At 39.4% G+C, this 27,396-nt stretch overlaps 1 protein-coding gene across 1 annotated transcript in view; it reads right to left on the bottom strand.

Moving 5' to 3' along the window:
• Positions 1–1,465: 1,465 nt before the first annotated feature.
• Positions 1,466–27,396, bottom strand: part of IMPG2 (interphotoreceptor matrix proteoglycan 2) — a 54,462-nt gene continuing 28,531 nt past the window's right edge. Inside the window, exons 7-21 of the mRNA XM_088533883.1 lie at positions 24,508–24,557; positions 23,999–24,090; positions 21,027–21,188; positions 18,718–18,776; positions 16,815–16,832; positions 14,547–14,791; positions 13,865–13,947; positions 10,150–10,474; positions 7,832–9,576; positions 6,875–7,094; positions 5,572–5,782; positions 3,589–3,777; positions 3,219–3,417; positions 2,376–2,455; positions 1,466–1,503 (exon numbers count right to left, since the gene is read on the bottom strand). Of these exons, the coding sequence (XP_088390009.1) occupies positions 1,491–1,503; positions 2,376–2,455; positions 3,219–3,417; positions 3,589–3,777; positions 5,572–5,782; positions 6,875–7,094; positions 7,832–9,576; positions 10,150–10,474; positions 13,865–13,947; positions 14,547–14,791; positions 16,815–16,832; positions 18,718–18,776; positions 21,027–21,188; positions 23,999–24,090; positions 24,508–24,557 (3,691 nt within the window). The 3' untranslated portion in view covers positions 1,466–1,490. The remainder of the gene's footprint in view (positions 1,504–2,375; positions 2,456–3,218; positions 3,418–3,588; positions 3,778–5,571; positions 5,783–6,874; positions 7,095–7,831; positions 9,577–10,149; positions 10,475–13,864; positions 13,948–14,546; positions 14,792–16,814; positions 16,833–18,717; positions 18,777–21,026; positions 21,189–23,998; positions 24,091–24,507; positions 24,558–27,396) is intronic.

Here is a 27,396-nt window from a genome sequence, read left to right as displayed (position 1 = left end):
GGCACATGCAGGCCAAGAACTGTTGACTATTATATTTGCAAAGATTTAAAAAAAAGCAGCCTATCTTTCTAGTAGAGGCAATGTGAGATTGTTAGCACTCTAAATTTAGCAGCAGTGTTAATGCCTTAAATAGAGAGATTTGGTGACCAGCCAAAGCTCCAACATACCTTAACAGTCTCCAGTCTCTTCATGACTTCAAAACAAAATTCAGATTTTGAACCTCAGGAGGTCTCTGTATCAATTCAGTTATTTTAAAATGCTCCAGGCTCCTACGTGAATAATTCTACACTGGCTTCCGTTAGTCCAGAGGGACCTCATGTTTTTTTTCCCTTCCCCGTTAAAACCTGCTGCCATCTACCAAAAATGCATGCACTTAAATACCACTGCCTGATTTTGAAACAGAGCTGGCAGGCTATGGTGCAGTTCAGTAAAGAAAATTCAGATATTGATTGGCTGAACTGAACGTTAAATAAACAGCATGTACATTTTTAAAAAGATAGGTGCAAATGCCACTTTAGTATTTCATCAGTAAATTGTGCACCTGTTTATTTCAATAAATAATTCCATTATGAAAAACGAGGAAATGCACAAGAAACGCTTAACTTATATTAAGTTATAAAAACCCAACACATCGTCAATATACAACAAAATGTTAGTCACCTAATTTTTTCCAGAAGAAGCCCCTGTTGTGCCCCAGGTTATGTGTCTGTCAGGAAGAGCTGGAGAACCAACAACCGTCTTGGCTGTAAAATCATCACATTGTAGACGTTCTGCCCCACCTTGCTAAGGTGGGGAATGAGGCCGCTGAAAGTCAGAGGTGCTGCTTGGTGTTGGGGGAGAGCATTTAGGCGAGCTAAATGTTCTGCTTTGCTAATGTCAAGTGACAAACTAAATCAGGCAGCTGTGCAAGGAAATTTTTCCACTGAGTTATGTTTGAGTTTATAATAGGAATGCTTTAAAATAATACAAATACTATTCTAGCAGCATAGCTATAGCCTACAAAGCATTCATGGGCAAAACAAATACTTCTTTCAACTAGAGCTATAAATATTTCTTTCAACTAGAACTTTATACTTGTGAAACCATTACAGTAGCCTCCAGTGACAGGAAGAATGCCAGGCAGAGATTTTAAATATGTGTTTTATTTTCCATTTGTGCATGTATCTTCTCCTTTCCTGAGGAGATTTTTTGCCTTGGTATACAAACTCTGACTGTCCATTTCAGATTTGAAGAAAAATGAACTTTCATAACCCCTGCCATTCTGATCACCTCTTAGGAATGTCTCTTTATGCAGAAAAGTCAGAGGCAATCCAGATAAACAGACATTCATACATTTTAGCCATTCATTGAGAAAACATCTGTACCCATCCATGCGATGTTAAGACTATAAGTAACTTTGCAGTTACATCTGAGCCCATTGCTATGGCAACAAGGTAGTCTTTATCTCCCACATGTTTTCTATTGGTTTCTTTTTCTTTTTTTTTTTTTTCTTAAAGCAGCTTCCTGAAATGAAAAACAGAAAAGCAATGATTAAGTTAGTCTTTTTCAAATTTTGGATTCAAGGCTTATATTAAGCAGCCCTTACTGTTTTCCAGCTGTGGAAAACTTAGAAGCTGATCCTTTTCAAGATTTAAAAAAAAAAAAAATCAACAACTGACACTGAAAAATGCAAGCTGCAGTTATTTTCAATTTTTAAAAAAGTATAGTTGCTGATCTTGGACCATGAGATTTGCTACTGCATCTATTTTTAATCTGCTTCCAAGCAACTGTAGTATCTTTCAAACCAATAGAACTATCTCTAACTTTCCACTTGCTGCACTGAGAACAACTCATAGGAATGTATAATGCAAACATTTCTACAGTCTCTTCATGGTTAACTTTCATCAAAGTACACATCTCAGCTTGGTAACTTATTTGGAAATGTAAGCTTTTAATTACAACCTGTGCCCACAATCTCTATTGTGCTAGTGACCTACTCATTTTTAGCAAGCTGGCAAGCCTTGAGAACTCTAAATAGACCAAAATGCTTTTAAAAATTGTGTTTTAAATTAAACAACAAGCACCACTAACTATCATGAAGGAGATAAGAGGGTTCTATTTATGCCTTAAGGACATAAGTTGATTTCAGTTCTTCTGATTTCTGATACCCAGTAACTTTAGAATTCCTTTTCACTGTTCTTAACATCTTTTGTGGGCATCTAGTTTGACACCACTAATTTTAACTAATTTAGAAGGTATCAATGTCTTCAGGAATAATGTGGAAATCTTCACCTAGGTGTCCTAGCACTTCAAGACCCACCACACAGTACAGTAATGTAGCAAAAGTCACATGAGAAGACACACACAGAATGATCCAAACAAGATATTTTACTCACATTTGATGCTGCCTAACAAACTCTGCAAACTGACGGTCTTTAGCATATAGCTCTATAATTCGAATTCTGTCTTGAATTTCCTAAAATACAGGAAACAGTAGGTATATAAAAGAACAGAAATTAGAATATTACTGAATATTACTGATAACTGAAAGAAGGGAATTTTATGCTTTGCTGTTTCAAGAAGACCACCTTGAAATGGGACAATCCAATATTAAAAGTATGTATTTACACTTATTTTTAAAACGAAGCCCTGGAGTCTAGTAATACTTCACTGCTAAACCATAGCCAGAATTTGGAGAGCTGACATTTCAACCGAATTTAGCAGAACCATTCATCTCTAATAGACGCTTTGCCCACAAGCCCAGTTACAGGCTGGATTCACCTCTCTAGCAATTGTTCAAAGCTTTATTGTTACTTCCTAAATATAAATCCCTTCTCTTCAGCCCTAGATATTATGTTTGCAACGGGGAAGGAGAACAATGTGATTAACTTACTGGCTATAAAAAGATCTGAACTTTCAAAAACCTATATAGAGGCTCTATAAATGTGCTTGCAGATGCCATGGGGCCCTAAAAAAATAAGGCTACGTCTAGCAACATAGGGGGGTGGGTAAGGAGAATTATTTCAGAGGTCAGATCCTTTATCATATGAAAGTTCCCCAGTAGCAAGCAGGGAAGGAAATCCTTTCGCTCTACTCTGAAATATTTGCAGACAGAGTTGCAACTTGCCCAGCATATAGGCTGAAGGGAAGGTTGAGCCCACCTCTAGAATAACAACTTCTGAATAAGACAATAGTTATTTGATGTTTTGGATGTCTTTATAAGGCCAAAATTCACTCACCTCCTTAGTAAGCTCGCTGTTTTCATAAATGTGCCTTATCTCTTCACTGCTGTACTCAGCGGATGTCTCTGCACTGGTCGAGCTGTAGGACGTCAGCTGGGGGTATCTCCGGTAGTAGTGGCTGTAGCCGGTGGTATCGCTTTCGTACATGGGGTTGTACTTCACCGCATTCTCAATGGATGAGAGGCTGTCACCCTGCCTGGGGAAGCAATAAACACACGGTGAATTTCTCCGCAGCCTGGGGCCGCAGCACATGGATTAAGGAAGCCTGGTGCTTAGAGGTAACTCCTGTCAACTGGGTGATGTGAGACTTAGGACAGAATTGTAGTCACAGAAGACATGCTTTAAAATATTAGAAGTGGCTTTTTACCCCAGTGAGTCCTCGGTGTCACTCTTCGTGTACTGGTCTCGAAGGGTCCTGGCCAGAAAGAAGATTACAGCAGAGGCCACCAGAAGGAATCCTGCCACCGACGCGATTGCAATACCCACAACAAGCGGCTCAGACACGTACTCTTCACAGTGCTCCCCTCTGTACCACCAGTTCTCTCCTACACGACACCTGCAACAAAAGCACACTAGGAAATAAAACACCAGCAAAAAATGCCACTTTGGTTAATGTGAGTTTGGCAGGCTCTTAGTTAAGTTACCTTGGTAAATACCTCTGCATTTTCAAAGACCAACTTTTTCTTTCTTTCTTTTTTTTTTTTTTTTAAAATCATCAGCAGCCTCTTTAATATTATTGAGTTGAGTGATTATCGGTAGAAGAGTACATGAATAATAATTTGTGAAGGTGAACACTTGCGGCTTTTGCTACTTAGCTATAGTAATAAATCTTGTGACGTAAGGTGTTTAGATTGAGTTAAAAGGTGTTATCCCTTGATTCAGTCTTCCACAAGATGTATCAAACACTAACAAAATCGTATTCTACCTGTAATTATATTGTGATATAATGCAAATGAAGATGTGTTAAATGAACAGAATATTTTTAGAGTGTAGCAAGCTCCATACAGGGCAGTTAAATAAATATGTAGAATAGATTGCTAGAAATAAAGAGGAAGTCCATTGTATCATTACAATTTTTCCCCAAAACAGCATTCATTATTTTCACCTGGCTTTGATATTGAGCATGGGAATTCATAATGTTGATGCTGACTATAAACATAATTATTGGGATTTGGATTGGATTTTTGTGTTTCAGGCTTTTTACTATAAAAACCTGAAAAACTGTAAAACATTATGACCGTTCACAAGTATGAACCTCATTAATTAGAAACGTAAGTAAATTACATCTTTTAAGAAACTATTTCAGATACTTTTGCTAAAGTAGTAACTGTTTTTTTATTTTTTTCATAAAGTTAGTTTCGTAAAAAGTGCCTGGAGCATGTTCACCTCTTTCTCATAAACACTATTAGATAATTATGATAAAATCTGTCTTACACATGTGAGAGTACCAATTTTTCATAGCTTTAAAACATTTTCTTTTTTTTTTTATATTAGCTGTTAAAATGCTTAAGACTGACCTGAAAAAAAGCAAATTGTAGGCAAATCTTTTAACAAAAATCACCTGATGTAACATAAATAATAACTTTTAGTAGTGTCTTGCTTTTTTACAATATTTCTTCCTGACTTTGTTGATAGCTATATTTTGTTTCTAAACATTGAGAAGGGAGAAAAAAAAAAAGAAAGAAAGAAAGAAAGAATCTAAGTGCACTACCATAAAGAGCATATATTTAGCTATATATTTTGGTACTGTCAAATACTGTTCAAATACATTTGTAGCTTTAAAAAGCTAAAAAGTGAAACTACTTGCATCTTGATCTTTATGCACCATAAATGATTTTTCTCATGACCAATAATTTTACTGTTTTTTCTTTAAAAAGATTGTCCATTTTAATATTTCATCCCTATTATGCCTTTAAAGTCAGATTATCTTTGTGATAGAATAAAGTCATAGATGTTTTATTACATTATGTAACATTATAGTACTTAAGAAAATTTCTGAAGGTAAATTCTTTCCCCAAAGATCATTGAAGTGATTTGAACAACTGAGTATGTTCCACTGCCACCATCTCTACTAGTTAGTTTTCCTCTTAACCTTTCCTTCCTATTTCCGCTCTACTACTATTTCCAATTTCCTCTCTGCTAAGGAAACTTGCTCCTACCTAATTTGTGAGCTTTACATGAGAAAATTAACACCGGGACCTCCAGTCAGCAGCATTAGGTGGATGTTAGTCATAAACATCCTTCCTCTTACACATGGTTTTGCAGAACTTGCTAGGGAATACAGCAAAAGAGGCAATAAGGAGTTTTAATACTTCAGTACTTCAATACTTGAGGCAAAAAGAAGACCCACCTACATATAGCCCCTTGCCCAGGGCTTATGTCACACTTGCCATCGTTCAGGCAGAAGTTGGGTTGCAGATCACAGACGCTGTTGCATGGCAGCCCATCGATGCTGAGGTAGCCAGGATAGCACACACACTCTGCTTCCCCGCTCCAGCGGTTTACTAGGCATTCGGAGAACTCATTACAGGCCTGGAATTTGCAGGGATCTGCCTGATCACCTAAGAACGGACAAGACAGAAAATACTAATAACCTTAATGGGGGAAAAGCACTTCCGCTCTCTTGCCCTGAGGAGTAGCATTTCTAATGATCTCTTAGTTACAATATTCGCCAAAATCCAGCACATATCATTCATTCTGCACAGAGATCTGAGGCGCTCATCTCTGCCTGTAAAATGGGTGTGAGTGGTACGGCCAAGACCACCCACACAAAGACATACACACAAAGAAGTATAGAACATTTTCTTTCTGGAACATGCTGTTCCTCTTCTGTCACCTGGGATGCTATTTTGAAAGTGAATAAACCAAATCTAACCTCCAGCATTCCTCCTGACAGAAAAACTAGGCAGTAACACAAGGAAGGGCAAGGTGACTTCAGGCAGTCTGTATCTGTATCAAGAAAACATGAGAGGCTCGGGAGAGCTTGTATCAAGATTAGGAGGGCAGGTATACTATTAAGTGATTACTATCAAAAGATTTTCTACGCTAATTAGACCATCTTTATAACCACGCTGTCTGAGAAAAACAGCTCCCATTTGCCGAAGTCTGCACTGTTATTTTCCTCTAACACTATAACAGGAAATGTTTTTGAGTTACCTGTATGGTAAACTGCCGGCTGGCTGGGGAAAAAAAAAACCCAAAACTTTCATCCTGTATCAGAGAAATGAATTAAAAGGGCATAAAACTTTTTACTGCTTTCAAGTCCTGAACTCACAAATAAGTTAACAGTTGTTAAAAAGCAAAATGGACACCACTCTACTCACTGACCAAACTTCCTTCTCACTCCGAAGTGGAGGTAGAGTGGCATTACAGAGAGCTACGCGAGTTAGCTGTGTCTCTGGGTTTCTATAGGGGCCTCATATAATCTACTCAGTCTGGATTCATCCATTTACTCCCCACATGGAATTTTTGGTTGTTAACTCTCTGAAGGACTGTCTTTCTAAGAAGCTTTCTCCAGTCTCTGAAAAGTGGTGGACACTCTCTGAGATGCTGGGATTATAAGCAAATTCTTAAAGAAGAAGTTGCTCCTAAAACCCTGACTTCAAAGGTACTAAAACCCTGACTCCGACAAAGGTACTTCTATGCCTCCGTACCCGATTCCACATCCAGGGAGTACTTATCGATGGCCAGGTTCATGGTATGATAGGCCGTGTTGCAGAAGTCTTCCAGGATCATGTACACAGCATTGGTAACGTTCCGAGGCACGGGCTTGGCAAATTTCATTCGGCTGTTCACTACAATGCTGCCATTTCTGAAGTTCAGGATTTCCAGATTCTGGAAGCCTGTTAGATTTGACTGAAGGTAGGGAACCAGCTGCAATACAGGTAACAACAACAGAAAGGCTGAATGAACAGAAAGGCTGAATCTTTGAATCGTCTACACCAGCCTGTTTTTGCCTCAAAAGCTGAAGGAGTCCTAATGATTTTATTCAAATTCCACAACAAGAGTATCAAAACTCTGCGCAGCTGAGGCCCATAGTGGCAGCTTGCCCCAAGCAGGAGTACAGCGCACAATTCTTAGAATAGATCAATTTACAGTCATTTTCCTGAGCTATGATACAGAAATGCAGTCTACAGGATATATATGGTGATCTAAGCACCAGGCATGCTCATCATCTCACAGGGCATTACCTTGAACCATGTCCCTCCTTCCCTTCCTGTCCTTTGCTCCCTCCCTCTTTCAAAATAAAATACTTCTTGCAACCAGGAAATGGGGATTTCTGGGTTAAAACTAGCGAATTGGTGCTGTATTACTTTTATGTGACCTTACTAGCCATCGGCTATTTAGGACATCAGCCAGTTTATATTCTCTAAACCACCCTTTAGTTAGGATAGGCTGAATATATGAAGAAGGGTGGCTCCCCGCAGTTCAACTTCACTCACTTCTCTCCACACAGAATAAACTAAAAGCACTCAGGAAGCGAATAAAGGGAATGTCCCAGTGACTTCAGCTGTGCTACATCTACTGACACGTGCTGAACATTTTGCTCGTGTTGCTGAAAAATTACTGTCCATCTGGTAATGAATGTTTGTCAAAGAAGTAATTCTTACCAGTTCCAAAAAACGTTGCTCTAACGCTTTATATTCAGGAGAATTTTTATTAAACAAGTCCTCTGAAAACATCATGTTGGTAACCCGAAGACTGAAGAACACCACTAGAGCTCGTGATGGAACAGGAGTACTATTGTGATTTTCATGAGTGGGCCAAGCCACGCTGGCCATTTCTGTGGCCTGGACATTTGTTGTTAGCTCCACGTGACTCTCAGTCATGCCCCTTCCGTCCTCAGTCAGCTTAGGAGAGGAGTAGATAGTGCTCACATGATCTAGCTCCACTGAGATACCCAAGACTGTTGTCATTTCATCTTCCAGATTTGATGAGGTAGCCATAGACGATGATACCGTAGATCCCATAGGAGGGAAATGAGATGAAAGCTCAACAGTATCTGTTGTTACTCTCACTGTGGCAAATGAGTTCATAACAGTGCTAGTACTATCAGAAACATGCATGTCATGGTCCATATTACCATGTGCAGTGAAATCCTCAAAAACAGTGGTCTGATCTATTACAGAAGGAACTACAGTTGAAACCTGAAGTAGAGTTGGCATTGCTGATTGCACTTTGTGATCAAAAGTCTTCTCCAGCGCACTGTCCGTAGGCCAGATGTCGTCTGGTTTCTTCATCAATGATCCAGTAGCTTCCTGATCTGTCAAGATTTGCTCCTCTTTTGTAGAAGTATCAGTATTTACTGTGAAAGGATCTACAGTCAGAATAGTTTCTGAAGAGCTTGTGTCCAAGTGGCCTATTGTAACAGCTTCAGCTACATCCAGCTGCCCTGCTGTGGCTAATTCTTCTAACATCGTTCTGTCCTCATTTTGGTGTTCAACCACTTCAGAAATGATGTTTTGATCTACACTGAACTCTTCAGGTTGTTCCACACTGACTGTCTCCGTAGATACAAGAAGATTTTCTTCTACAGACATATCTGTATCCTGAGGTGGGAGAGAGGCCTCTCCAGTTGGCAAGCCTACAGAGGAATAATCCACTGAAGACTCCAAAACAAAGGATGGTTTAACAAAAGGAGAATCATACATTCCCGTCTGTGTAGATGATTCCACCGAGGATGGGGCTTCTGTCTGTAACAGAGGTATAGGCGGAGTTGAAGTCTCTGGAAAAACAAATACTTCAGACTCATCCAAGAAGTCTTCTCTTACATTGGTATCAGTCATACCTTCATTCTCATCTACAGAAGGATCATCATCTAATTTCTTCCTAGAGTTAAGAATATAATCTAAGATCAGACCTTCGGGAATATCCTCAGTGCTGATTAACAGAGACTCATTGTCGTCATCAAGCCAGCTATCAGGACCAGGGTAGAAAACTGGTTCCAGTGTTGCTACTCCCCAGGGCCAAGTATTCGATTCCATTTCTTTTCCTGAACCATCAAAAGCTGAACCAGATCCATCATCATTTATAATTCTATCTCCATCTCCAAAGTATATATCAGTTTCACTTTCCATAGGGTCTACTTCTAAGGGAAAAGAAATTTCTGTCACAGACTCATATGACACGGAGTCTGCACTATCATTCTCTGCAGCACTACCCTTAGCTACTGCTTCCTTCTCAGGAGATGCTATTCCTTTTGTATCAGTCTGTGTGACTGATGAAGAGGCCATTGTTGGTGCAGATAGTGGAGGAACTATCTCATCGTCTGTGGATGAAGGTTTCTTTGGCACAACAGGAGAAGGGACACTTGAAGGCAGAAGAAAGTCTTCAGATAGTCCAGTATCTTCAAATCCTAAAAATCAGTTTTCAATTAGTTTTTATGAAGAAAACAAACCCAAAACAAACAAACAAACTGCCCCGCCCCACAGAGATCTATATTCAGCATATTTCCTGTGATATATACTGCCCATTTTATACCACAGTCAGAACCCCTGATGATCTCTCCAATTTTGATTCTGATATTTTGTGGGCTAAGTCAAGACTGCAGAATAAACAGTATAGCAATAGCTGTGTGGCACATCCTTAAGCTAATTAGTCTACTTTAGAGACCAGTTATCTCTGCATGGCATCACTCAAACATGCCCTATCTGAAAATATTTCTGTGCAATTGAACAGGTGTTTCATTTGCACAATTTCCTGGGGGGAGAAACAGACATTATCAGCTGTTACAAGCATTTTATCATAACATCTTGTTCTTGGGTGCATGGCACATAGGAAACATAAAAACAATCCTACAAAAATGTATCAAATTTTTAGACCTAAATCATAATTTTGGTGGATTATACCTTTAGTGAATTATAACTTGGGTGAGTAGCAGGAAACACTGGCATCCGGCATTAAACTTTAGCCAATGGCATTAACTTACCATCTGAAGGATCTGGGACTGAAAGCCATTCCAGAGAATCTGCAGAATTGTGTCCTAATCCTGATGGGGTGACCAAAAGAGGGGTCTGATTCCCTTCCTCCAAATCTAGCCCATCAGGCAAAGAAGTGATGTCAGCCTCTGGGGAGAGTGGAGCTTCAGGTGGCAGACTGATCTCGGAGTCCAGATTTTCAGGTTTTGGCCGGATTTCATTGTCATTGGACTGCTCGTTACCTAAAGTGAAATCTGGCTTGGTGAAGTCGAAGGGCAAGGTATTGCTGGCAGTTGATTCATCTGCTGAAGGCCATTCAGCCACAAAAGAGTTATCCTGAAAAAAGAAAAACCACAATTTCTGTTACAGGGAAAGTGCTGACCAGCCACAGTGAGGTGAATGAATGTATAAGGGTGTTAACCCTTGGCCAGCAGCAAAATCAAGTACTATTGCCTTTGTGAGGATGTAAAGTATAGTAGCAAGACATGTCAAACTGAGAGGATTAGTGGTCTTTGCTACTAATGTATGGTGTACATGTAATATATACGTCCTAACCAAGCTTGAAGTGCAGGTCGCCCCGTCCATTGAAAAGAAAACTGTGAGCAGTATTGACAAATAACAAAGAATGTACATAATGAATCTGTGAATTGCTTGAACTGGGAAAAAAATAATTTGTTTTTAAATCCCTCCCCAATTTGCACTTCATTTACTTTCTATGATATAAACCAATTATTATTTGACCTACAATTAGAATACGATTAGAATACCCAGCACACTGCATATGTCTTAATATTCACCTTTTCATAGTATCTCTTGAAGTACACATATTAGGAAAAAAAAAAAAACAAAAAAAAAATCAATAAAGAGATTAAGTTATTTGATTTAGACTGCAAAAACAAGCTAACTACTTAAAACTCGGGAGTTACAGTGCTTTGCACTGACATGTGCCCAAATGCCTACACTGTGCAATAACCTGGTATGGACAAAAAAAACACTTGAGGTGTGAAAAACTCCCAAATAACCTAAAGAACCACTTTACTAAAAACTAACCAACTGTTGACGGTGACCAGTAAAGTTAAGTGGGCAGAGGTTCCAAAAATACTTATTACATCCCAAAACTAAATACCAATTTAAATACACCTGTGACTCACTATTCCTATCTAAACTGGCCATTTGGATTTACTAGCATGAATAATCAGAACAAGTTTAAATATTTTTCAGTTTGAAATTCTACTTCTGCCTGAAATATAAAGGTGAAATTAATTTTCAACTACACTCAAGCTGTATTTGAACAATGTTGAAACAAACCAATTAAGGTATTTTTTGGTCAATTATCTGGCCACCTATATTGATCATGTTTTTATAGACAGTCATTATGCCATCACAGTCTTCTTACATCATAGCATTTATATGGTAATGATTAGTTGAAAAATACATATACCATATATGCACATGTGCTTCAGCAATTATCTTATTGGCAAAATTGTCCACTGTAAGTAAACCTGTGAAAAAAGTTATTGTGCAAGATTAGAAAGAAACTCCACATATAAATTCCATAAAAATGAATAAGGACTAACAGCAATAGCCTCTCAGTACAATATTTTATGTGAGCATTCAGTTGCCAGGAATTGCACTTCATCATTTATTTTAATGTGGATAGATGTTCCTATGACAACTAACATTATTCAAAGATTCTTGCTGCACTGCAGTATATTATATTAACAAGTTTGATATCATGTTGGCAAGTTTGGTTTATGCTAATGTCTTTTGAAAGGCTTACAAATATGACAGATGACTGCAAAGAAAACCTTACAAACTCCCTGATTTTCCATTTGCTGCTGCCAAAAAGACATTGTATTCAATAATCCAATATATTCTACCTGCTGTAGAGATTTCTGCTGTACTCAACAGAAAAAAAAAGTATAGATTTCAAATGCTAGAGTTGATTTTCTTTTAAGAGAACTATAAAATTCAAAGAGAAGAATTAATGGTTAGTTGTTACCATCTCCTAGGGATTAGACTGTGAAGTCATTACACTGCCACATTATGCCCTGACCATGTAAGATAATACAAACCCAACCTCTAGAATTTTACGTAACTACCTAAACAGTATCTACTTGAACCATAAAGGATAGATCATGCACTTGTGCAAATAATTAATGATTAATAAATTCAGTTTGTACTCCTTGTCTCTAAGCAGTTTATGACTTTCTCAAATGTATTCAAAATTATTTCCCCAAATTATCTGTTCATTATAGGTTGTACATAGCTGCTTTTTGGGTATACTCAGTATCTTTACTTTTTATATAATCAGATATTTTCATTGAAGACGTAAATGACATGATATTATTCACACTCCATGATTTGAAAAAAGGAAATTCCAGTAATACTTCTTCTACAAACTAATCCCTAAAACTCATTTAAGATCAACTATCATAGCAAAACTTCACCTATAAATTTTTTTGCCTGCAATCTGCTGTAGTATCCACAGAAAGAATTTAATGACAGAACTCTCTATCTTATTAAAATAATTGTATGCAAAATTAGAATCTAGTTGTATAGCTCTAATAATAGGAAGCCCTACCTGAAACCTAGCTCAAATTCATGCTTATCCACATCGTGTTTAACCTATTTATGACAAAACCATGTAAATTTGCTTTTTAGACACCATTGGTTTTAGACATCAGTGGATACAGGCATAAATATAAAGGGACTGTTAGAACAAGAGTCTTTAATTCTGTGAAGTTGCAAGAATTTTGCTTGAATCTATAAGGATCTTAGTAACAGGCCTGAAATCTAGTATCTGTGTTCACAACATATGCCCATGAAACATAGCTGGGTGTGGGCTTTTTATATGGACTGATCTCATTTCTTCTTGGAAGGTACACACTTGTGTTACACAACAGAGCTCAGAGCAGAATTCTACTGGATAACCCCTTCAGCCCAGACAGTGCTGCACCGTGCACAGACTCTGGCTGTCAGCAGAACTAATTAACTCAATCTCAGCATCGCTGGCTCAGGGGCACCTGCCTTGGTATCTCTGCTTACAGCTCCACTGCATTGCACGGGCACGTTCAGAGGTCCCAAGTCTCCTGTCCAAAGGGAACTTCAGCTTTGGAGTGATTTGGGACGGAGAAATCAGATGAGATAATTTATATGTTAAAATCAAACCAACACACACATACACCCACAAAAGATATTAAAAAAAACCCACAAAACAAACAAACAAAAATGGCTCATATTTTCCTGTTTCCTTTGTTGACACTAAGGGGATGAACATCATTTAAGAAGTGAATTAAGAATTTTCAGTGAAAACAATACAGTAAAAAAAAAAAAAAAAAAAGGAGCATAGGAAGCTTACCCTTTCATCTCATCTCTTCTTACAGCCAACTTAACTGCCTACATCTATTTCTTTGTTTCCAAAGAGGGGTGGAATTGTGGAGAGAATCATGTCTCTTTAAGCCATTTATGGCATAAACATTATGAGAAAAACAATACTGCCATGTAAGATAAAGTGACCATGGAAAACTGTTGTGCAACAAATAAACAAATTATCAAAAGATCTCACCAGAAATCTTTTACTCCATTCTATAATGTGGCTTTATGACTGCTCATTCTGTATGATAGATATCCTCTGGGTAATTCCATCTTGCTGAATTAAGCTGCTCACATGTGTTTGATGGACACATGGCAAACTAAAAGACCACTGCTCCAAACCATACTCACATCAAACTCTGGGCGCTCTTGCACAACAGGATGCTCAGTGATCCAGGATGGGTCTTCTGCTGCAGGCTGTATGATCTCTTTCACTGCAAAAATAAAAATACAAGGAATCTGAGAATTGCACTAGTGGCATGAAGAAATTGTTGAAGGCTAGTGTGAAGTTGCAGAAGGCAGACTGAAAAAAGATCCTTCCTCATCTTAGGTTGCTAATAGACTCTTGCTAGTAGGGTGTTCTCAGAAGTTTTGCCTGGGAAAATTTGCTTCTGGAAGTCCCCCTAGATCACTCACAGGGAGTGCAAAGGAAAGTTGGAAACAGCAGGCCTGGATGGCCCTTCTCCACCAACCATGCAAGGATCCCTGAGCAGGCAACAAAACAAAATGGGGTTCCTTTATGCTGCTCACGACCAATACAGAGCTACTAAACTGAACTCATCTTAAGTGCTGAGATCAAGATCACAGTGTGATAGAAAAAAAGGAGAGGCTAATTTAATGGATTAGGAATGGGACCTTACTGCCAATGACCTGCCCTAGTTAACATTACAGCAAAACAAACTACAGTCCATTTGTTTTCATCATTTGTTTTTAATTATTCAGAGGACAGCTGAATAATTCTCACCTGTGCCTGAGAATTATCTTATAAGACCTCAGATGTATGGCTCACTGACGTGTCTTAAGTAATACTTACTATTAATAAGTTGGAGAGAGCTAGGTTCCAAGGTCAAGGATGCATTTTCCAGCAAGGCATTTTTCTGGAGGATTTCAGCAATATAATCTTGGAAATCACTGATGGTGTAAACAACTGTTGGATTATCTTCTATGTCCATAAAGGAGTTGTCCTCCACTTTGTTGGAATGAAGGTTAATGAGGTCCCAGGTGGCATTGCTGATGGCTTTTCCATCAAATGTAACAGCATAGTGGACTTCCACCCCACTTTGGTTTAACGAAGAGAAATAGAACAAAGATTAGAGGATAAAGTCTTCAAGGTATTGCATGTATCTTATTTGTTTGTTTATTTAAGAACCTGGGTCAACATTTTTTAAAAGTATGATGCATTAAAAGAATCAAATGCAAACAATTTAATTCAAAATAAAGACAAAAATCTATTTTATTCTTCTTTACACTTGTGCCTGCAGTGCTTTCCACCACTGCAAAGATCCATATAACAAAGTTCTCCAAAAAAGACTACCAGAACATTACATCTGGTTTGGGCATAGTATTGTATTCTACTTGTGAGCAGCAGAAAGAACCCAAGAAGAGCAAAATGTGGGCTCCTGCCAGCCTTATTAATGGCCCCACCAAGACACAATTGTGTGAATGATGCTTATAGGATCATGGCAGCAATGGCAATAGCTGTGAGGTATGAAAACAGCATGGAAAACAGATATAAATATATAGAAGCAAGCGGGAACCCTGATCATTGTCAGTGTGCAGGGTCAGTCTGCTTGAAATAATGCTTTTGAAGGCACTAAAATGGCACTTACTTAATACAGCCTTTAGTCTGAAAAAAAATATTCCCAATTACTATATCATTTGGTCTGTTAATCTTTTAGAAAATGGGGGTTTTTTTGTACCCATGCACTGTTGAGGTTTTCTTTGTATTAACCACCCTCTATTTTCTTTATTTTCTTCTCTTGATTATTTCTGAATGTCCTTTCCCACATGGCAGCGTAGCAATCGGCTTTACCATACACTGGGCATAAGCACAAAGGAGCTTTAGAAAATATAACATACTTTGGCTGTACACAGAGCGCAGCAAGAAAATGAAGTAATCGATGAAGTGTTAGGAAAAGCTGCTCCAAATATAGCTTTTCCCCATTCCACAGAGCTGGACTGCATTGCTGAAGCAATGGCTCAGCTCAGAGAAGCCTCCAGAGCCAGACGTAGCAGAGACCTAACCACAGCTCCGGAGTTTTGCTGCTGGCTCTGTCATGGAAGCGAGCCCACCAGGTTCATCGTGGGCACCGAGTACCAGGAGAAGGAATGAAAAAGGAGAGCAGTAGCAAAAGGCACTGCTAAGATGGAATACAGCAGGCTAACCAAAAATAACATGGAGATTTAATAAAACTGTACTGTCAAATGCACTTTTTAATTGTGAGCTCTCAACTACAACACTATCATCTGCCTGGAAAGGGCTAAAACGCCTGGAACAGAATCTCTCTGGACAGCTGGATGCACCCTGCCATGCAGAAGTGCCGAGTGACAGAGGATGGCTTTGAGTCACTATTGTTTATAATGAGGTTGGAGTTTTCTAACCGTTCTGTTAAAATCAAAGTCCTCAGTGTCTGTAACACTGTGGAAACTGGACATTACTTATACCCCTGCTGAAAAGCAGACAAAAGAAAATACTTCTAGCAAGTCCGAGGCTACAGTTATTTTTTGTCTGTGTAATTCCTGAAATATATCGAAGGAGGAAAACTTATATCTAAATATCTAAATACATCTTCCCAAAGACAGGCCCAGGCTGATCTCCATCCTCGGCTAAGGAATGTTTATAAAACTTCTGCTAAGGTGTTAGCAACTCAGGCCTGGAATTAGTTATTTCTTTGTTGGAGACATGTGGTTTTCTTATCTATTTGTATTTTCATAACATTCATCCTCCAGACTGCTGCAAATTACAGATACTTTGAGTCATCATTAAGTAATTTTGTTTTCTTCACCAAAAAGACAATACCTAATTCAATAGCTGAGTTGCGTTTAGAAAGATTTTCTCCAAGCAGTTTGTTGTGATTAGCATTTAAATAAGCAAATCAGGTTATCTGAAATCAAGTGAGATCATTTTTTTTTTGAGTTATTTGCAGTTTTTAGTAGAACCCCCACCAAGCATATTTATGCTGGATGATTATTTCACTCCAAAGTCAAAACCACAAGTCCTCAAGCAGTCAAGTTGTAGTCTTACAACTAATGTGCATTTTTCCATCTGCATTACATCAATGTGAATAGAAGTTGTCTTTACCTTTCCTCCTCGGGAGAGCTAAATATAGAAAAAAAACAAAGGAAAACAAGACCCGTTAAAACAATTTTAGCTTTTCTTTTAAGTCTTTTAACATAATATTTACCAAAATGACAATGGTATTTTATAGGACACAGATATTTGAAGAGGCATAGAAAAAAATGCTTATAAATTGCACAGTTATTTTGTCAAATAAACAAGGTTGTAGTTTCTCTGAACTGAGATATTTAATATTCATCACTTAAAATCAGCAGAGTAGAGCCATCTCACCTTATTGCAAACAATGCAGTTAAATTACTGTCAGTGCCAAGAGAATCCAAGCTCACTAATTCTGCCTAAAGACTAGCTCATAAACACATTTTCCATCAGACAGGACAGAACACAGAAAGGAGCTCTGGTATTTTGCCAGAAATATCAACCTTTTATTTCTCTGTTGAAGCAAAGCTGGGATCTTACAGAAGATACTAGACTGTAAATAATGAGTTGGAAGGGTTTGCTACCTCCCAGGCAGAGCTTTGGCATGGTACCATGTCAGTGTACCAGTTTGCTGTGGTTTTAGCCACAAGTGAAGGTGGGGACTGAAAAGCTGCCTCTGTGCTCCTGCAAGGTCTGAAGTTTCCCTTCAACTCTCATATACCCATGAACCAAACTATCAGCTCAGATAAATATACTGTATTAGCAGGCTCTGGAGTGGAATTAGTCACTACATTTGGGCAAATAGCACAGAGTTTGTCACTACATTACCGCCAGAACCATTTCTGCCAAGTTCTTTTGAACAAGTTTGTAATTTTATTCCTATACCATTCTGTTCTGGTACCTCTGACAACATCTAATCGGGCTCATCCCTCCAAGTAGGATATTTCATCCTTGTCACCTGCAAGGAACTGAAGCATGAGGAGGACAAGCAGTTTGCCTGCAATAATGAAGTGTTTCGTGGCTAGGCTATAAACTGAACCTAGTCCAGGGGTACAACCATAAAACCTACTTCTCTTCCTATAGCTGCTTACTTATCCTCATGTATTCTAGCAAGTACAATAATTGCCTGGAACATTCTAATACAGATGACTAAAATCTCACGGAAAACGCAATTCAGGTTCACTCATGAGAAGCCTCACTGGATTCTGAAAGTTAGGTCCAATCCATTCAAGAAGAAGAGACATAGTTTTTGATCCATGCCTCCCAAACATCAGACATCAAATATTTGATGCATAATACTCAGAATCCATTACTTTCCCAAATAAATTTAAGGCATCATTCTGAATCCCAAAGTAAATTGAGGAAACTAACATTTTTCAGCAATATTCACAAGAATAAAGAGAGTTAAAACATTGTAAATAATTTGCAAAAGCTATCCACCTACATTACCTTTGATTAAAAGGAGAAAGACTATTTCATATCTCAAACTGTAACTCAAAGATTACAATCTAACTTTTTGACTTAACAAAAAATAACATTAGAAATTGAAAAGTAATTTAAGTACACATTTTTCCAAAGAGTTTTTATCTTCAGTGTTTAAACTACAACATGTCAACAGCATTGAAGAACTAAGAGATACTGATTTTATAATGAAGAGTTCTTCTATAATGTAAGACAGAGTCTTAAATAAGAGTGCCTTGCCTTAAAATCAAGGCAGGCATATCATGCAAGATACTCTTGTGGATGCCAGAAGCAGAAGAGAGGAAACAACTCTGAATTTCTATTTTAATCTTTGTCTATATATGTATAAACATAACAGTATGGAGGCATTTGTCCTTTGGTTAAAACATCCTAGAAACTCCTATGTCTGTTGGCATTCACACAATACTCTATCACAAACAATTGTCAATCACTGCATATGCATCCATTCAGGGAGCATTATTGCTGGGATGGATGCATTTTTAATGCATATTTTACTATCTCTTTTTACCTGTATTCCAACACATGAACACTTTTGTATCCAGGTAATCCTTCAAATGCCTTTTGGATCTATTTTGATAAAAAGAAGAAAATAACAACACAGATTTAACCTCTTTGGATTGGCATAATCTGGAAAAAAATTAAACGAGAGGAGGCAGCAATGGCAGCCTTAGGAACAGAGCCCTCCTCAGCTCCAGAGAGGCACTAACGCTGCACAGAGCAGGTCTGCCCAAAGAGCTGGTGTAGAAAGGGCTCAGGAGTGGGTGGCAGTGCAGCTCAAAGAGGAAGCCTATGGACAGCAACTTGGTGGCACATCCAGGCCTAATTCAATACTCAGTTGTGTTGCATGAGACCTAAGAAATAAATACTGAAGGTTCATGCTGCGTTAGCTTCTTTTCCCCTCCCCAAAGACTCTTGCCAATTGAGGATTATTTTTTACTCCTTCAGTTCTCCTTTCCCTCCCCAATCTCCCTATTTTTAAACTGCCTCTGGTGAGATTTAAACAATCTGAGTGCTGCCAACTTTTTTTTTTCCTTGTCTCCTCCAAGTGCTTCTTTATCCAAGCACAGGGAGAACCGGGCAAGGAATCAAAGGGGCGGAACATCCACATGCCAGGTGGACTCTGTCCCATTGGACATTTCTTACACACACACACAAACACACACTCTGTGGCATTGCTACTTGGCCACACGTCTAGGAAAATTAAGATGTCTAGCCTATGCTAGCAGCTTGTGACAGTTGTAGTGATGCTTTTTGGCTACTGTGAAGACTGCATCTATTTCCCATCTGGCTCAGGATCTGGCACAGACCTAGCCCCAGTGAAAGAGATTTGGAGTTTGCCAAGGAGAACCCCAAGTAAATGGGACTAAGGAAGGAAGGAAACTAAAGAATAGATGGTCCCCATGCTGTATGCCCCTCCCTCAAGGAAAGAAACATGCTTCTCCCGAGACGACAACAAGCTCTCTGTCCCTGGAAGATTATGGAAATAAAATATAGGGAAAGAACAGGGAGTGAAAAGTTCAGAGATAGAAGTCTGATTATATTTTAAGTGAGCATTTTTATTTTGTTGGGCAATAATTTTATTTGCAGCATATAAATGAGAACATATTACACTTTTATTAGAATTAAATTACCTTTACAATAAATTCTAATAAATCATATATAAGATACATGTATATTTATAAAGACACATACGGATTGGAGGTTGTTTTGGGTTTTGTTTTTTCTTTGTTTTTGTAAATTAGTGCCTAACTGTCTAACAATGCTTCATTCCCACTAACCCCAGTGGGATTTAGGCATGTGTTTAAGAACTTTTCTGAAGGTAGAGGGTTTTAGAACGTGCTCATATGAACTGCTGATTCTGAACATAAATGAGGAGCGAGTGTTGTCTTGGCTGTCTCGAGATCAAGGAGTATCTCACCTGGGAGGGAGTATCTCAATGATTTGATTCACTCAAAGAAATGCCACTTACTCTCAAAGAAATATTACCTACTTTATAGAGTCTCTATGACAAACGTAGAGAGTTTGTCATTCAGTGTCATTTCGGGGCACTTCTTGTACGCAGGAAGACTTCCCAGGTTTCATTTCAGTGTTTGGCTTTGGCAGGAGATCCAGAGCATGCCCACAAGGGCAGACCCAGGAGGACCTGTCTGCCTGCTGCTATCAGGAGGCAAACAAGATTCCTGCCACTTTCTTCCCTGTGACATCTTTAAGTCCTGCCTCTAGAGGGAGAGCGACTGAAAAAAATCAGAGAGGGCACTAAGGCCAAAATGAGCCCTGATTAAAATAAGGGTTTAAAAGAACTGGAAGAAGTGCAGTTGTCTTATTTATTAAAGGCATCTGGCTTAGTTCCTTTTGCTAACATGAAGCAAAGTAAAGGAATGAAAGCAGAACAGGAAATAGCATCTCTCAGAAAGATCTGAGCATGGAGACAGAGTATGTCCCCTTGCAGAGGCTCAGCATACTTTTTTGACCCCCCCCCCCCAAAGCACGCTTCTATCTCTTTTGCCTGCAAAAATGATAGCTTACTATTTGACTTTATAAAGAGGAAACTAGAGTAACTATTCTTTGGCAGCTGGTGTGCTGCACACAATGAATGACACAACACTACTACTTCAAAAAGGATGTCAGACAAAATAGGATATTCTCACAGAGGATGAGTATTTTCCAGCCTGCCTTAGGCAGTAAGAGCCCTAAGTTGGTTCTGCAGAGCCTCTTAGAAAAAAAAAAAAAAAAAGTCAGTACTAACACGGATGCTGCACAGAAAGAGGAAAAATAAATAAATAAAATAATAAAAGGAAGGTAGACAAGGTAAATTACCTGTGCAATGAATTGTTCTGAGAGCTGCTGATGTTTCGTGGAGGTTGGGTCTCTCAACTCCTCACTGTACTTCTCTCCAGCAATGGTGATGCTGAACTCAATGATCTGCTCGGTTACAGGTTTCAATAGCTGCTCATCCTCCTTCTTTATCTCATTATTGATCTGGAGGGGAAGGGTAAAGGGAGGAAACAAGAAGCAATTTAGTACCTTTTAGGTTTGTAATGCCCTTCGACTGTTTCATTTTTCCCAGCCAATAAATTGTTACTCATTACAGACCATAATCCTACATATTCCAGGTGAAAGGTACATAAAAAGCATCCAAGTATCTATACGTGCATATGACCTGCTGTCTGTCAGCCTGCTGTTATCTGTCAGCATGCTACATTTCTCAGGATGGGTCTAAAAGAATTCTTACATGGGCTAGAAACTTCTCTAGCCCCTGGAGACTTCTTTGGCCCATAATATGACAGACACCGTAAGTCCTCTTGATAAATGCTATATGGATAGGAACGCATTAGGACACTGCTGGTGGACCACAAATACGGCCATGGATGTATCTGGTGACATATGAAAGCTGCAGCTCAAAGCAGGGCATGCTGTCCGAGCCATCAGCCTGCCTGTTTGCCTTGCACCGTAACAAAGGCCTCACGAAGCCTCAGGGACAGAGGTAGCAGCTAAGGAAGAAGTGGTTTAAGACCGCAAACTTCTGACTATTGCTTTGCTACTCGAAATCCCGCTTTCCATTTGCACACCTTCCATCTAACACAAAGCACATCTGGCTGACCACTGCTACAAACAGAAATTCAGCTTTGTGGGGTGTTCACGAGGCAAGTTTAAAGTGCACCACCAACAGCTCACGTGAGCTCCCATTTACCACGGGGATCCTATTTATGATTTCTTTTGGGAGGCTGCACAATAAACTGTGCACTTTGAGCAGTTAAGGATCCCAGGGGATTCACTGTGGTCATCAGGGGAGCAGCCAGGACCTCTGCAAAGCTGAACTACCATCAACAGGTCTTCAGGGGCCTGAGGAAACCTGCAACAGCATCTGCGCCAGCCAGTAGGAGCCTGCAGGTACCACAGCTGCCTTGAGCAGCAGCTCATTCCAGTCCATTTTTATGCTAAGTTGAGTGAGCAGGACACAAAGAGCACCTTCTGCTTATTTCCCTACTAATTTGCAACCAATTGACCATTTCTTCTGGTATAAGGAAAGATGCAAGAGGAGAGGGAAAAAAAAAAAAAAAAAGGCCAGAGAAAGGATGGGTTGGCTTAAGTTCAATAACAAGTCTTTGGCTATTTACATGTGACTGCTGTTTTTTCTCTATTTTTTGCTTCTCTTCTGAGGCAAAACCTGAGACCTTTCTGGCAAAACTGCAACCTGTACTATGCACAGTGTGGGGGAGAAAAAAAAAAAAAAACTTTCTCCAAATAGCTTAGCTGCAGTCAGTGAATGACTTACATACTGTATAGGGCCCCTGTAGGTATTTTTAGTTAAACTCTCTTCCTCCCCTACTCCTTTTTTGACAGGATAACTTTGCTGCAGTCTAGAATGAGTGGTACACCACCTAAAGCTAGTTGGCATCTGACAGCTATATACTCATCAGGAAAATATATGCTGTTGCTATATAGCTCTTTGCAGCTCATTGTAATATCTGTCCCCCCAAAATAAAGCTACAGTCAACACGTGAATGCATAAGATGAATTTGACTGGCTCATGGTCTTGTAATTCACAACTCATTTTGGCTGTACAGAGCTCTGATGAGGTGTGATGTAGCTGGATAAAGGGTGAAAATACTGTTGCAGCAGCAGCAACAAAAACGTCATTCTAGTTGCTTTCTGATTTACTGAGTGGTCTCTGCTCAAGAAGTAATATTCCAGGCAGTTCTGTTTTGAGCAAAAATAATGCTGTGTGTGGGACCAAACCACAGCGTTCCCGGTCCACAATATAAAATCAGAGCCTTGACACACTCCTGGGCTTGAGTCAAGAGTTGTCTGCCCATTTCATGTTGAATGCTCACTCTTGAAAGCGCAACGCCAGAGTCCCACAGTCCGCCCCGAAAGCTCTGGAAGAAAGCACGAAGTTTGACCCAGCTCTGCTCCGTGGCCCTACTAGTTTATAGCACTCTGCACAGTTAAACCCAGCTCCCATTCACACACAGCGCAGGCAAGTTTGAAAGCTCCTCAATAAATCTAGAAAGAGTTTTGTGTTTATAAGAAAACAAAAGCCAGCTGATTCATACCACTGGTTTGCCAAGTTTTCTTCCATGGTCTTGTAGGCCAACATACACTGGAGTTTGGGCTTCACTTTTAATCCAAAGGAACTGTCTCCTGGACCCGGGGAGCTGTGTGGTGGGCAGCACTCTGCAAGCCAACTCGCTTCTACAGCAGCACTGAAGTGCTGGCTGCAGGCCTCTCTGTGCCGAGAGTTTTGTTTTAGATACCATGGGGAGGGTAACTGCAAGACCATAAATGAAAATCCATACATGCTGGCAGGGCAAAAGGAGCAGAGAACTGGGAGGAGACTTCAGGGCTATCCAGGCCAACTCTCCTCTTGTCCTCGGCAAAGGCACCATGCGGACCCTTGCAACGTTGCCACAGCAGTTTTAAGGGTACTATGTTTCCACAGAAATAATGCTCCACAGTTGTCTTTGAGCTTTCAAAAAGCTCAAAGCACTCACTGCCTTGTCCTGTGTCTCTAGCAAAAGCTTTGTTTGGTAGCTCAGCTGATCCATGCTCTCTGCAGAGATACTCTATTGCAAAGCCACTAGAAATGAAAGAAAACAGGCAATTTTCCTGCAAACGCAGGCCATTATTTTAAAACTTTCTAAAGGTCATGCCCTGGTTTTAAGAAATCCTAATCTGTGTCAGTACACTACACTAGCAACATCCTTAAGCACAAGGAAATGGGAATGTCCATAAATTACATTATTTAGAAAAGGGAAGAAAACGGGCCCGAGGAAAAAGCCACTCACAGCAGTGTCTGCATCTTGGATCTCATGGACAGTAGTGCCTGAAGGACTCTCAACAGAGACCCCGTGCGGGGGAGGAACGTTGGCAGCTGCATCTGAGGTTGAAAAAGAGCAGTATTTTTCTTTAATCCACACACGTATTTAGATACATGAGTTCAACAAAGGCATACTAACTAGCAGTAATGCTTCCTGGTCCCACCATGAAGACAGAAACAACAACAGAATAGCAGCTGAAATAGAAACAACACCTGAGGAGCCTGAGGAAGAGCATCAGCTGCAAGTATCTGCTTCAGCGGGTGTTGTATTTTGGGGAACATAAAGCGAACTCAGTCAGAAACGTGCATAGAACTAATTTCTTTAATAGGATTTCTGTGATTCATTTGATAGTCTCATAACATCGACCCAAACCCCAATCTCCAAATCACAACTGGGATTATTAAAAAAAAAAGCTACATTTGTTAATTTGCTATTAATTCAGAATCAGCCTGCATGGCGTTTGGATGGGAACTGACCTCTCAGTGTGGTAACATCAGTAGCTGATGCTGGAGTTGGAGTCCCAGTACTGTTAAAAATAAATAAATAAATAAATAAATAAGTGGATCTGAAATGGAAGTTGGACAGGGTGATATATAGATGTTTTAGTTTTTGGTTTATGTGCCGTTCTACTGCCCCACCGTAAAGCACATTTTCAGAATAATGTCATGGTACTACTTTGCAGATAACTTTATTAAAACAAAACAAAAACAACAAAACAAAACAAAAACAAAAACACAGGCTTCATAATATTTTAGTTCTCCATGTCAGTCTAGCTCTCAGGTCCCTCACACCTCTGTTCCACATCCTGTGCTCCTCAGGGGATGCTAACCCTCCTCATACTGCAGCAGACACGGTGTCCTCAAGTAATTCCTTTCTGCAAATGAAGCAAGTATGAAGACCACAGAGGTAAAACACAAAGACACTTGTAGTGGTCTATAAAATGCTCAGATTTTAAAATACAGTGCTCTAAAAATTGTATCTGTACTAAGATCACTACCATAAGATGGGCCCTTTTACCCACGGCTTTTACCCTGTTTATTTGGAGATCTTGAAAAGGCACAGTTTCAAAACTCAATGATTGCATTTGCAGACACACACACACACACATAACATCTCTAGGCCAAAAGTGAAGAAAAACATGGCAGCCAAAATCAAATGAAACTGTCCATCTGAAGAGAAATCAACAGCCTTGACATGGCTTTAAGAGTAAACCCAAGCTCCTTAGGACCAATTTTGAGAGTCCTGAGAGATGTTAAATTTACTAAGAGAGGGAGACATGCACTGACAGAACCAGTTCCTTTCTGAGAAAAATTGACTTGTCAGGTTTGCCCTATTTTTGACATGTACAGCACAATCTGTAAGGCTGGAAACCTAAGCACTGCAGAGAATCTGAACACTAAATCTGAACCTCAGGAAATCATTGAAGTTCATTGCATTAAGATATTTCTGTCATTCCCAAGGAAACTCCTCCTTTATTGGTTTTTGGACTTGTATGAGAGAATAACCATGACAGGAAGGAGGCTACACTACTATATTCACTAGAACTCATGCCACTGGGTCCATGCTTTCCTAGTCCTGCCAGGTGTGACTTCTGTCTGGCATACACAACTACTGCTCCTGCAGGCTGCCCTCGAGCAAAGCTCTCACCGAGGGTGACGGATACTCTCCCTCCATCGGGATGTAGGTAAACACATGCTGTGACACTCCTAAAGCAAATGCCAGGCAGACAGGCGCATCGGAAGTTATACACCGGTACACCTGGGTACAAGGCTCAGATAAAACATATGATAATTTCAGTGAGCTCCTGTGTCTCAAACTTTCTTTCTCCCCATGTCTCTCACAGGCTTGTTATGCAAGTATTATAAAACTTTCATTTATATATGTGTATATAGCATCTGTATGAACAAAGGAGAAATTACTGATTCAACAATTTCAACAGTACATTCATCTGCAACTTAAACCGCTGAGGTCTTTGGAGCCCTTGAAACAGAATTGTTTGTGTCTGTTTCCATCTCATGGAATCTGCTACCTGTTTTCAGGCAATGCTGTCATCCATGAACTGTTTGAAGAGATTATCATCATTCAGAGAGGGGTGTACACAGCTTCCAAGCATCAGCCAAAACAATTAGGTGAAATTCACTGAAATGGAAAACTACCAGAGACGATGGTATTTGTTAAGCTGGTCATTTAAATTTGCTTCTGGACAGGAAACACAAACTAGGGACATTTCCTGGACCTCAAGGAAGGAAGTCACCAGGAATAGCTCGCAAGTAGCAAAGATAAAGACCATGGTAAACATCAAACACCCTTGTTCCTAATACAGACAGAGGCCCAAATCCAACTGCCACAAATCAAGGATTTTTGAAAACATAATGACACGATTTTTTAGTGTCTCTGCTGCATCTTTTGAAATTTCAATAAGTCTTGGCCAGAATTCCGGGAACTGGAAATCAAGTCACTAGCAAGCAAGTATAATTCAGACAAGATACTCCTGTGGTAGCAATGGCAGAGGATAGTCATGAGTAAACTCATCCAAAAGCATCCATGTCTTTCTGCTAAAAATATCAACAGAAGGATTTAGATTTTCTTAAAAATGATTATTTTATTTTATAGAGATTTAGTTTTTCTATTTATTTCTCATCTTAAAACTACTTCTTAATTATTAATTGGTCAGATGATATATTTTCCAGTTAAATTTACTTAACTCTAAAGATGCATTAGTCTTAGCAGTTCTGCTGGGCACTAGATTACACCTATACCAGAGTCTTGCCAATTTAAGGCATCAATAACTAAAGCATTTAAGTGTATCATATTTAATAACAGTATGTTCACAGGGAGCACATATCTACTACCATTTAGGGGAAGTGAAACATCATCTGACAATCCACTTATCACAAACCGCTCACATAGTCAAGGTCACACAATAAAAAGCCAGCGAAAACAAGATGACATGCAGCGAACAACTTTGTTACAGCATTTCTAATGAAATAGAATGAAAAAGAACTTATTATGACAAGATAAATTAGGTTCTGAGTTCAATCTAGGACTCATAGGGCTTGTTTCAGCTGCCTGCCCGTACACAGATGGCCTCTCATGCAGCTCCGGGGCCCCCGGGTGCTCCTCTGGGCTTCCAGCTGCTGTCCGTGAAGGGACAGGTCTCCCTCCCAGATCAGTTGTTTCTAAACAGAGACTCTCAGTGGTACAGTGTTTTTAGTACAAGCTACCAAGACCTAACCAATTTTCTTACAAAATTCTGGCTCACAGCAGGCTGTAAATTAAAAGCAGAAGAATTAAGTAAAACCTAGTAAAACCTTAATCAATTTAATCAAGCAAGACCAGCAAAGAATTGAGGTTGATCAAGTTAA

The sequence above is a fragment of the Tinamus guttatus genome, unplaced genomic scaffold, assembly GCF_059628265.1.
Source record: "Tinamus guttatus ecotype Peru unplaced genomic scaffold, ASM5962826v1 Tinamus_guttatus_pri_ptg000035l, whole genome shotgun sequence".
NCBI lineage: Eukaryota > Metazoa > Chordata > Aves > Tinamiformes > Tinamidae > Tinamus > Tinamus guttatus.
Note: the sequence above shows the minus strand (reverse complement) of the source record. Positions and strands in the feature narration are given on the sequence as shown.